The 12,187-nt window shown below is 44.6% G+C and overlaps 1 protein-coding gene across 2 annotated transcripts in view; it reads left to right on the forward strand.

Moving 5' to 3' along the window:
• LOC146834616 (atrial natriuretic peptide receptor 1-like) overlaps window positions 1-12,187 on the forward strand; it is a 961,499-nt gene that overhangs the window by 878,394 nt on the left and 70,918 nt on the right. For both annotated transcript variants that reach the window (XR_014960643.1, XM_085602083.1), the window contains one exon: window positions 7,282-7,373. Coding sequence is in view for 1 of the 2 variants with exons in the window: in XM_085602083.1 (XP_085458209.1) it covers window positions 7,282-7,373 (92 nt within the window). In the remaining variant the exon portion in view is untranslated. The remainder of the gene's footprint in view (window positions 1-7,281; window positions 7,374-12,187) is intronic.

Here is a 12,187-nt window from a genome sequence, read left to right on the forward strand (position 1 = left end):
AATTCCACTCTTTCTGAGTTTATCGAGCAGAATGCCATCCTGGACCTGTCACAGAACGGCTTCCGAGTGCGTCACAGTACCGAGTCTGCCCTGCTGGCGATGACAGAAGTGATCCGGGGGAGTCTGGATGTCGGTGACTCTGCGGCCTTAGTCCTTTTGGACTTAAGCGCCAAGTTCAATACCATCTCTCAGGTGATTCTTTTAAAGCGCCTTCATCGGTATCAGAGGTATGGCCTTGGACTGGCTCCAGTCCTTTTAGGAGGGGAGGTCTTTTCAGGTCTCTGTGCCTCCCTTTCATTCGCAGGAGTTTGCTTTGCAACAGGGGGTGCCGCATGGCTCAATTTTGAGCCCCTTATTGTTCAACATCTATGTCCGTCCCCTGGCTTCAGTAGCCAAGGGTAGGGGATTGTCACTGGTGTTGTATGCCGACGACACCCAATTGGTGATCGCCTTCTCTCAGAAATGTAGCGCCAACCTGGACAAGTTTAAAGAGGACCTTTTGGTAGTTGCGGGCTGGATGGCAGCAAACTGATTGAAGTTGAACACCAGTAAGTTGGAGGTCCTTTTGTTCGGCAAGGATTGGGAGATGTGGTCCAAACAGTGTTGGCCTGATCATCTTAAACCTGCCCCCATGCCTAAGGAGGCTTTGAACAACCTGGGTGTGTGGTTTGACAGTGGCTTGACATTCGACATTCAGTCGAAGGCTGTGGCAAGGGTTTGTTTTGGGCTTTTGCGAGGTTTGAAACCTCTACTGGGTTTCTTTCCTCCCAAGGTGCGTCAGACCATTGTTCAGGTGACTATTCTCTCTAGGCTGGACTACGGCCATTCCCTTTATTTGGGCGCCAATAAATCCAGCATCAAACGTGTGCAGAGAATACAGAATGCAGCGGCTCACATCTTGGTGGCAATTCTGAAATCTTGCGCGGTTGCTCATGTGCTTCCCAAACTTCACTGGTTGCCTGTGGAAAAGCACTTTCAGTTCAAGTCGCTCTGTGTGTCGCATAGGATTTTGACCCTATAGGCACCTCTAGGGCTGGCTAATTTGCTTGAGTTCTATGTGCTGTGGCGTTCCCTTAGAACTGCTGACCAAGCATTGGTCAGCATTCCTCGAGTTCTGAAAGCTAGAGCTGGTGGCCGCTCTTTTCGTAGTCTTGCTGCGAAACTCTGGAATTCGCTCCCTGCCTCCATCAGAGTGATCCAGAACCACCTTGCTTTTTGCAGAGCCATAAAGACCTGGCTCTTCTCTGTCTAATTTTAAGTCTCCTCCTAGGCTCATGGCCTCGGTCTTTGGTGGCGCTGGGATGTCCCGTTGCTGGGGCAGCTATGCGCAATACAAATCCGACTAAATAAAAAATAAATAAATATATGGTAGTGAAGAAAAAGGAAGAAAAGTTAAATAAATCAGTTACCTAGCGTCTCACAATTTGGTAAAGTGGTGAAGTTGGGTTTAATCCCAGGTTTTCATGTTTCACTTTGAGCAATTAAGCAACTAGATGTATATGCTTTGCTTCCCCAATACCAACCTTACCGACCCCCTCCCCCTCCGGACCACCACCTCGCTGGCATCAATGTGGCCCTCGGTCACATCACAGACAAAACTTTGTAGCTCTTAGGAAAATGTTTGCGAGTACCCATGTTCTAAGTCAAGTAATGCTCTGCATAAGCGACCAAAGAGAATGAGAGGAGAGGATGTAGCCTAATTGCTAGGGCGGTCAATCTCTAATCTGGGGAACTGGGTTCAAGTCTCAAACAATGACGCTCAGCATCCTGTGATTCTGGGCAAATCACTTAATCTCTCTATTCCTACGTGACCTTGTGTAACGCAACTGGTGCTCAAGTAAAGCGCTCTGATACCTTTGGGTCAAGTTTGCGCTGATTAAAACCACGGAGAAAAGAAAAGCAGGCGTTGGATTTGAATACGTTTAGGGGCTCATCTACAAGCCCTATGTACCGCCAGAGCTTCTCTTTTTGAGATGTTCCGGTGGCGCACAGAGCTTAGCCATATCTTCAAGGCCACATAAAGCCACCCTGCATGGCTTTTTATGACCCATATGTAGATATGGAGTGAGGGAACACAGCACAAGTGCCTCACACTATGATGAGGAGGTGTGCCATGGGCGTTACGTGGGTGTTTACAAGCTGTAAACCTGGGAATGCGTCAAAAGCCTTCGTCTTCCCTGGGATGGTGTAGAGGAGGCACAACAAAGCAGAATAGCATTATTTCTCCTCATTTGTTCCTCTTTCTATGTGTGCTGCATTATGTAGCACACATAGAAAGAGGAAATCACCTCCATTGATTAATTTTGTGCAGGAAGGTGTCCCTTCCTGCTCAAAAAACATAAGCCGTACAACACAGAAACCCTTGCATCATGGTGCAAGGGTGCCTGCGTTGGCGCATGGCAGCCAACTGAAGGTCAGTGTAGGGAAAGAGGAGAGGAATACTGGTATCTACAGTGCATTCCTGCCCTTTTCTTTTGCTGTAGGGCAGCCCAGCAGGGAGGCCTGCGGCACAGCCCTATGACAAAATATTGTAAAGGAGGCCCGTATGGATCAGGTGAAAGCGGAAATGCTCAAAATGAACCTAAATGCAACCCAGAGTGCTCTATAAAACACACGAAAATAGATAAGTAAAGTGTAACCCCACGGCTGGTATATGTAATGACTTCTGCTGGTTGCATTTAGGCAACCTGAACACTTAAAATACATTCCATGAATATGTTTACAGTGGTTTGTGTTCGGTTAGTGCATTGAAACTGTCATTTAAAATAATTGTTGTGTACGTTTCTGTTGAACTGCCTGGATGTGTTTCTTTTGGCGACTGTTGTTTCTTAAAGGCTTGGAAGGAGAGGCTTGTAAATCATTTATGACTTCAAACGACAACAAAAGCCCCGCGTGGCCTGTTAGCACACCTCACTTGAATGTTAACTCACCCGCCGCTCAAATCACCAGCTCCGTCGAAAGAGGGGCAGGGCCACGGTCAGCGGCACAAGTCTGAGGTGCTCACTATGGGTGGATCAGATAATTCCAGTCTTGCTATCTGTTGTGGGTAGTTTACCTCGGGATGCCCCTCTTTACAAGAGGCCGGGTTATGGGTGTGACATTATATGGGAGAGGATGTGGTTTAACTGCTAGAGTGGCTGACCCCAAAGCTGGGGAACCAGGTTTGAGTCTGGTGGGAGGCTCAAACATCCTGTGAGTCTGGGCAAATCTCTTAATCCCCTCGTGCCTAAAAAAGTGAATGTGTCCGTCTGTAGTGCAACTGGTGCTCATGTAAAGCGCTCTGATATCTTCGGGTCCAGTTGGCGCTATATAAAACTACAAATATATATATATATATATATATATCCGATAAAATATTGCTCCCCTACGTTGAAGCTTATCAGGTGCAATAAATAGCACCCACATACGAGTTATTGATTAATAACATCTTAATTTTGACGCTTAGTGCACCAAAATCCACATCTCTGGTAAAAAACGAAAAATGTTCTCATGCTAAAAACGACAGGTTTCACCTGCCAATATCTTTTACAAAACTAATAATTGCTATCTATGTGTGGTAACCGAAGTTACGGGTGCCATAGATATTTCACACTGCTCCATGGCACGTGTGATCACTACCTTAGATGTACATTTACAACTGGCCAGATGCCTGACTCTTCATCCCTCTTCGGGTTTTCTGCTGATCCTCCGGGTAACACGTTTAACAATTTGTAGTCCAACAACAATACTTTATTCAGCTTTTATAAAAGAAAAACCATAAAAGTCAAAGTTACAACGATTCAGGATACACCCACCCTATATATCATCATCCATCGATTACACTTCTTCCTTACAATACACAAACTAAAAGTACTCATAACAAGCATTGGCATAGTAAATAGGTCTCGCTTTTGGGTCCTTATAAGTATTTAGTTATGCAGCACAATATCCTTGGTGCAACAACATCAACTGTTGCATGGCTAAGCACTTATAAGGTCCGAAAGGCGAGATCTATTGGCTATGCCAATGGTGGTTTTAATTTATCACTGCAAGTGCCATCCACAATTTTGGAACAGATAAATAAAAAAATTAAAATGGCGGCTGTGTCATGCCATATGCATGAGCATGTGTGGTGACTCATGCACACGCATATGTCATCATGTTGGTCCACCATACCATCATACACGTTCATGCGTGTGTACACATCATCCAAAATGCGTCAACCAGTCAAATATGCTAGACCAGGTGGGTTTGCAGATGCTGATTTTTAGTTAGCTTCTTGAAAGAAATGGCTTCTTGAGTACTTCATAACAACCTTTACTCTGCCTGCCATGATACACATCATAAAATGTATTAGTGTAGTAATCAGAAAAACATTATGAGACGCCTAATCCTTTCCATGTTTACTTTTTTTTTATATCTTGAATGCCTCATCTGCACCTTAGGGCGAACTACACAATTTTGCAGAAGTGCTGTGAAGCTTTAAGTCAGTTTTTCTACTGACCATCAAGTGCAAACAAGAGTGCTTCACTTTTAATGTTAAAAGTAAAGTGTGGGTGCCGCGATTATAGCAAAAGTAAAGAAATAGAAGTTTTTTTCTATTCCCTTACTTTTGCTATAATCGCGGCACCCGCGCTTTACTTTTAACGTTAAAAGTAAAGCGCCGGTGCCGCGATTATAGCAAAAGTAAAGAAATAGAAAAAAACATCTATTTCTTTACTTTTGCTATAATCGCGGCACCCGCGCTTCACTTTTAATGTTAAAAGTAAAGCCTGGGTGCCGCGATTATAGTAAAAGTAAAGAAATAGAAGTTTTTTTCTATTTCTTAACTTTTGCTATAATCGCGGCACCCGCACTTGACTTTTAACGTTAAAAGTAAAGCACCGGTGCTGCGATTATAGCAAAAGTAAACAAATAGAAAAAACATCTATTTCTTTACTTTTGCTATAATCGCGGCACCCGCGCTTCACTTTTAATGTTAAAAGTAAAGCGCGGGTGTCGCGATTATAGCAAAAATAAAGAAATAGAAGTTTTTTTCTATTTCTTTACTTTTGCTATAATCACGGCACCCGCGCTTTACTTTTAATGTTAAAAGTAAAGCGCTGGTGCCGTGATTATAGCAAAAGTAAAGAAATAGAAAAAAAAATCTATTTCTTTACTTTTGCTATAATCGCAGGACCCGCGCTTCACAATTACTTGCAGAGGCATGAAGTTGACGAGGAGGGAGTGGGAGAAGGGAGGGGGTAGGGGAGGGGATTCCAGTGATCGCGCGGCATGCAGAGACATGAAGCTGACGAGGAGGGAGTGGGAGAAGGGAGGGGGTAGGGGAGGGGATTCCAGTGATCACGCGGCATGCAGAGACATGAAGCTGATGAGGAGTGAGTAAAAGTAATGCGCCGTTATAGCAAAAGTATTCATCTAAGAAATAGATGTTTCTTTCTATATCTTTAGTTTTGCAGATGATGAAAGTGAAACTGCTGAAAGTGATCGCGTAGCATGCAAAGGCATGAAGCTGACGAGGAGGGATTGGGAGAAGGGAGGGGGTAGGGGAGGGGATTCACGCGCACGCTGAAAGACAGATGGCAGCTGTGCACGTCGCGCATGCTTGTGCACGTAATAGCAAGCTGGTGGCCGGCAAGGTAGCACTTTTAAAAGCAGCTACTAAATGTCTCGCCAGGGCAGCACATGCGCTGGCTCAGGCGAGACCTAATAAAGGACAAATAATACAGATAGAAAGGAATCAAAGAAACCTCATGTCCAAGCCACACTACTTAGTCACAGCTCGATCTGAGCCTGACAGTGGCCTTTAAAAAACTAAGAACATACCATACCGTGATCCCTGAGAGCATAGATAAAAAGGTAAAAGCGGGACGAGACGCACATGGTTAAAATTTGCTTTTTTAAAAAAAATCGGAATTAAATAGGTCTTTCTCGCACCTCATAATTGCTGCAGAACATTAAGTCATTTGTAGTCATTTGTCCTCTTTATTGGTGCAGCTGGTTGGCATGAGTCTGCTGTGTTCAAGGATTTGCACTGCTGGCACACAACTTCAAGATACACACAAAACCTTGCAATTCCATAAAGACTATCTTGGTTAGTGCAGAATTTGTAATTCATGGACCACACAATTTCCTAATGATACTAATTACAGGGCATATCCTTCCTATAATTGTATTCCAGTCCTCATTAGCGGGCCTTGGACAGCACCGACGCTCTGCCAGGCATGCAACATTCAAACTCTGTTAATGTGATGGGGTGGGCCGGGCCTGCCCTGCTGCATGCTGTGTGTGCCCCTGCTGTGTGTGTTTGAGTCTTGTGCTCAGAATCCAGCCTCTCCCAGCTCCAGAGTCCCTTTCTGCTGGCAGTTTCAACAATTCAGCAGTTCTTTAATCAATTGTAAAAGTAACAGTAACCCAAGGGCGACCCATATTGCAAGAGCTCCCAAGCAGATTTCATTGTTTGTCACAACATTAACTTCCGAGATAAAACGCCGTTGTGTCTCCGTGACCTCAGTTTATCGGCAGTATGCCGGGAAGCTGGAATGTGCAACAAGACCAACATGGGAGCCTTTGTCGTTCGACCTTCGTTTCATAGCTGACTGTTTTGCTTTGATTTGTTTACACTCATACAAATCCGCATGCACGCTGTGCAGGCACTCACATACACCCGCAGTGACTGCTTTCCCTTTCCGTGTATGTTATGTGGCTTAACTGCTATAAGTGCAATATAACATGATACATTTATATTACATCTCATATTCAAGCAATAAGCTCGTTTATGTTTCAATTTACAATGAAAACCCTGCTCGTGCATCCAATGATACATCCAGATTAAGAGTGCTGCACACAGATAGACCATTTGCAAAGCGCCTGGAGCTAGATAGCACCCCGAGCTCACTGCTTTTATTTCATATACGCCCATTAGAGCTAGAACATTTCAAATTATGCGGCATGCAGTGTATATATTAAGTGCCTGGTAGAGCAAATCTAGAATCAGTCATAACTTGCTCTGGCTGCAGAATTTAGGAATATCGGTGGCCTTATCCATCAATCTTTCTCATCTGCATAGCCCCTCCCACTCAGGTACATCAGCACGAACCGTCACCATGAAGCACTGCAAAAATAAGGTGTCACATTTTACACAAACAGGAAGCTATTTCTTTTATTTAAAAAGAGGTGTGTTTTCAACGTCACACTTTTAAGAAATTGCATTTTGTATTGCGTCTCTAAGTAAGACCGTAAAATGCACTGATTTCAACATGATACGGTCGTGATTTTTATTTTTCACGTCTTTCTTTTCAGCGTTAAAAATCCAATGCAGTTCAAGCGCAGCAGAACTCCTCAATGAAATAGGTGGATACATCCTCACCTGTCGTGGAACGCTGAATGTAAAGGTATGACGCTCGCTCTTCTTTCATATGGCATTTAGAAGCAAACCCTTAAAGAACTGCATCAATAATTAATGTTATGTCCTGTAAAAAAAAATGGAGATCATCAATTCTCAAACCTTTTTCCAGCCAGAGTTAATGCGTCAAAAGGCTGCAATTCACCCGTGCATGAAGTATACAAGAACCACAAACATAGAGGGTGTGGCCAAGATGGTAACTGAGCAGCAAGTGGATCACTGGGACTCCAGTAAATGGGGAACTTCAGTATTACCGATATTCATGGAGGAAGATTAGAGGATTTCAAGATAGAGGCCAAGGAGACCCTTGTTGACTGGGTATCATTGAAATAGGTTCTCTGGTCAATGCGATAGGCGGAATTACAGCCTGGAGTAATTGAGGCAGTCTGATAATTCTGGAGCAGGGTTATCCAAGGTAGCTCCTGGAAGGCCGGATCCATGACAGATTGTTAAGATAACTACATTTATCAAAATGTGAATATGCTAAAAATCTGGCATGGATCCGGCCCTCCAGGACTGACTTTGGAGAACATTGTTGGCCGTCTGTTCCCGCTTGGCTACTTAGCAACCCCGCAGAGCCATGCAGTGAACGGCATCTTCTTTGGTAAGCCACCCTCTTGTTGCTTGGCAGTGGGTGCCATTAAACAAATGAAAATGTGTGTGTTCATGATATGTCAGTGATGAACGACAGGAAGAGAATCCGATTTGTTTGTCGGTTTTTCCTACAGCTAAATGTTGTAAAGACGTGGAAGAACAGTTAATGTTCACAACAGGCCCTGGAGGCTTGCTTTTTTACTACTCCTCTTGTAATTCACTGACAAACTGTGCTAATGTATCATTGTTAAATGCTGGTGCACAGCAATGATCCTCTCTATTTGTGGTGCACCTAAGACTGCCACGATTGCTCGTGATTGGCAAGAAGAAGCCCAAGGCGAGCTGGTGGATTATTTGTAAGATATACCACTGAATATTGTGAACAAAATGGGGATGTGAAAAATATACTAGCTAATTATTGACTTCCAATATAGCCAATATATTGTGAAGTTATATGTGTGTGAATGTAATAGCGGCCATTAAAACAGGAAAAGATCCACCGACGCCCAAGAGACTTTGATTTTCATAACGAAAGTGATACTATCAGCAATGCAAGAGTAAAGTGAATGAATCAGTAAACAGGCTGGCAGAACACAATCGGTCCAGTGTCTAGATTAAAACGAGTACTCCATTCTCCCTCGCGCGTGGAGCTAAGACAAAAATATCCTATTGCCGTCCCCAAGTTTTAGAACTTTTTAGGGTTATCCTTTACATTAATTCCTTGAGGTAGATATTTTGCAACTCCCTGGGAATTAACTTTTTACAATGTGTCTGATTAGTACTGCAATACCACCGTGAGGGGAACGGCTCATCGGCGTGAAGGTTCCGCCGTGAGGGGAACGGCACCGGGCATAAGGGACTACAACACCCAGCAGGCGCAGGAAGACGCCCGCTGGCAACGTTATTGTGGTGCCAGGAGGCGCATTAAGTAGCGAGTAGGCCACCCGTAGCGCAGGACGCGCTCACCTGCCAGCAGACACTGCCGTGAGGGGAATGGCTTCCCTCCAGTCCTCCTTCCCTCCCTACCAGCCGTGAGGGGAGTGGCTCATTGGCGTGAAGGTTCCGCCATGAGGGGAACGACACCGGGCATAAGGGACTACAACTCCCAGCAGGCGCAGGTAGACTCCAACTGGCAACGTCATCGTGGCGCCAGGAGGCACGTTAAGTGGCAAGCAGGCCTCCCGCAGCGCAGGACGCGCTCACCTGCCAGCAGACACTGCCGTGAGGGGAACGGCTTCCCGCCAATCCTCCTTCCCTTCCTACCAGCCGTGAAGGGAATTGGCTCATCGGCGTGAAGGTTCCGCCGTGAGGGGAATGGCACCGGGCATAAGGGACTACAACTCCCAGCAGGCCCAGGTAGACGCCCGCTGGCAACGTCATCGCGGCACCAGGAGGCGCATTAAGTAGCGAGCAGGCCTCCCGCAGCACGGGACACGCGCGGGCAAAGGGCGGGCTCGTCCTTGCCCGTCAGTGTCTGATAGAGGCCGGGCTGGGCCATCTCTCTTTCGGCAGTGGCATTTAACCAGATGAGCATTGCCCTTTGAACATTTGTATAACAGCTGCCCAAAGAAACCTCAACCATTGGGAAGAGAAAAGATATAATACCGTCCCGCCCAGTCATCACAAGTATAGACAGCATGCTGGAAAGGGCGGTGAATACAGTGTCTAATGAAATTGATCTCACGGAGAGGAGACTGTCCCTTGGTATTGAGGCTTTATATGATGGTCCAATGCTGGGGACCGAATCAGTTGACATAGCTGGCCCTTCCCTGCTTTATAACGTTCAGAACACTGATCCGGCAAATATATCAACCTCCGGGCCAGGTCTTATGCCTGGACATGAAGTTATTTCGACTCAGAACTCGAATGCCATTAGTACTGCAATTGATCAGGATTCTCCCATGGCTAGCGCTATCGCGTGTGCGGGTGCAAAGTGGAAACGGAAAACAGTAAAGCCCGCCCCTTTGAAGAGAAAACAACCGCCCGTACTGGTTCTACTCGTTCTGTTATGAGTACTTGGTTACACACACCCTTACAGACTCAGGTTCAGAATCCTGAACTTGTAGATTCTACGCACCATGGAGAACCAAGGAATACTGTTAGTACCCAGACTGGCACCACACTGTCTTCTATCCCCTATAACAGCTTGGGCGAGACCTTTATTGACACTGTCGTGAATAGTATCTTTGGGCGTATCAAAGACCTGATTGACACTAATTTCTGTGCTTTGTGGAAACGGCTTGATAGGCTGAACACTTTGTCTAATAAACTATGTTCCCAACTTAAAAATGTTAAACCTGCAACATCAGAGGGGTTGAAATCAAGTTTGACATTAGTTGACATTGCTCCTCAACCACATGTTCCCGCCCCAACAGTCACATTGTCATTACCACTTGGGTCATGTCCCACTTGCGAGAAGGTAAAAGAATGTCTTATAACGAAGGCTATTGCCACATCAGGGAATTTACCTAATACTGTAGGGTCAAACACTCTGCCAGCTACAACTTCATACTCACGGTTAGATCCTAGCAGCACATCGAGCGCTGATACAGAGAGACCTAACCTGAGGGACGGTAACACATGTGTGGGGGCTCCAACCCAAGCAAATACTGTAAATACCCAAGCTAGTAAAGACATACCTGCATCCTGCCCATTTGTCTGTGTACTCGCATGTGTACCCGTTCTTAGGAAAAATCAAACTGAGACATGGTACCAACTTCGCAATAAATGCGTTGACTGGTTATCCAAATATAAGGGATACAAGGTGGCTGACGCAAATAATATCATTATGGTTCGAAGGGTAAACTTGGTTGGGTCCTCTGTCAAAAATATTGAGGTGGACTGTATTGTTGTTAACTTTCGAACCCCTTCAATGGTCAAATCCCTATTAAAGGTATAGGAAGATACATGTATGGGCCCCAGTAATATTTGTCTGCTGCCATTAAGATATTATCATAAACCAATTTTTAGCACACAGATAAATGATGGTGCACCTCTATTGAGGCATAATAGGTTCTTGCCTTTGTCCACCATAGACACCCAAGACTGACTTGCACCCATAAGGATATTAAATGAAGTCAATAATCGACCTGATGCATGTCCACCGGGAGGACGTTTAAATCCAACTAGGACTGGTACCGACTGTAAACTGAGTATACTTAGTCGGAACGTTGCCGGTCTGGCGTCTAAAATGAATTTACCAGACTGGATTGAAATAGTTGAAAATCAGGATATTATAATGATGCAGGAAACCTGGGCCATTCAAGATTTTCATTTAGAAGGGTTCCATTGTTTTAATATTGTTGTGCCAGTTCCCAAGGCAGGGCGACCACATGGTGGGCTTTCGATATGGGTGAACATTTTAATGGGAGGTACTGTAAATGTTTTAGATACAAGAAATGATAATATACAGGCTCTAATCTACACAAGGGGAATCTCCATACGTTTAATAAACTTTTACAACAATGATTTTTATTCTGTGCCAAATATTAATTTTAATAATTTGTTTAATTTTATTTGAACCCTATGAAACCTCAAGGCTTTTACTAATGTCTTCGGTATTTGTGTGGGGAGAGATTTTAATGCCAGGATTCCAATGGGTAATAACTTAACAACATTCCCGACTACCAGTTTGTCTCGGTGTACTAGGGGGACAGAACTATTAGATTATCTATGTAACCATACCCTAGTTAACACTATGGATATCGCTGCCGTCACCGATAAAGATAATTGTATTGAACCAACATATAGAGGCAGGGGTTGTGCCGCCACTGTTGATTATGTTTTTATTTCCTCCATTTTAGAAGACTGCTTGTTAAGTGCAGAGGTTATACCGACCCATCCTGGTGATCACAATCCTATTAGAATATTACTGAAAATTGCTCCTAAACCTGTAAACAATAAGGAGTGTGGCGCTATGAATTTGTTACCCTCCCCAGATAATCTGAGATTTGTTTGGCGAGGTATTGACAATAACAAGTTATTTGTCAATATGTTAACTGCTTATTCGCCACTTGTCGACACTTGTTTGTCATTTAAAGATCATAACCCTGATGCAATTGGTGCTTTTACCCAACTGTGTGAGGGTACTAAACGGTTGTTGTCAAGGCCTATTATGAAACCTCGAACCGGACCGAGATGGTTTAATAGAGACTGCTCGCTAGCCAATAGAAAGCTCCGCAAGGCACTGTCAATGACCCCTAGAGATCG

The sequence above is a fragment of the Triturus cristatus genome, chromosome 4_2, assembly GCF_964204655.1.
Source record: "Triturus cristatus chromosome 4_2, aTriCri1.1, whole genome shotgun sequence".
NCBI classification, from domain to species: Eukaryota; Metazoa; Chordata; class Amphibia; order Caudata; family Salamandridae; genus Triturus; species Triturus cristatus.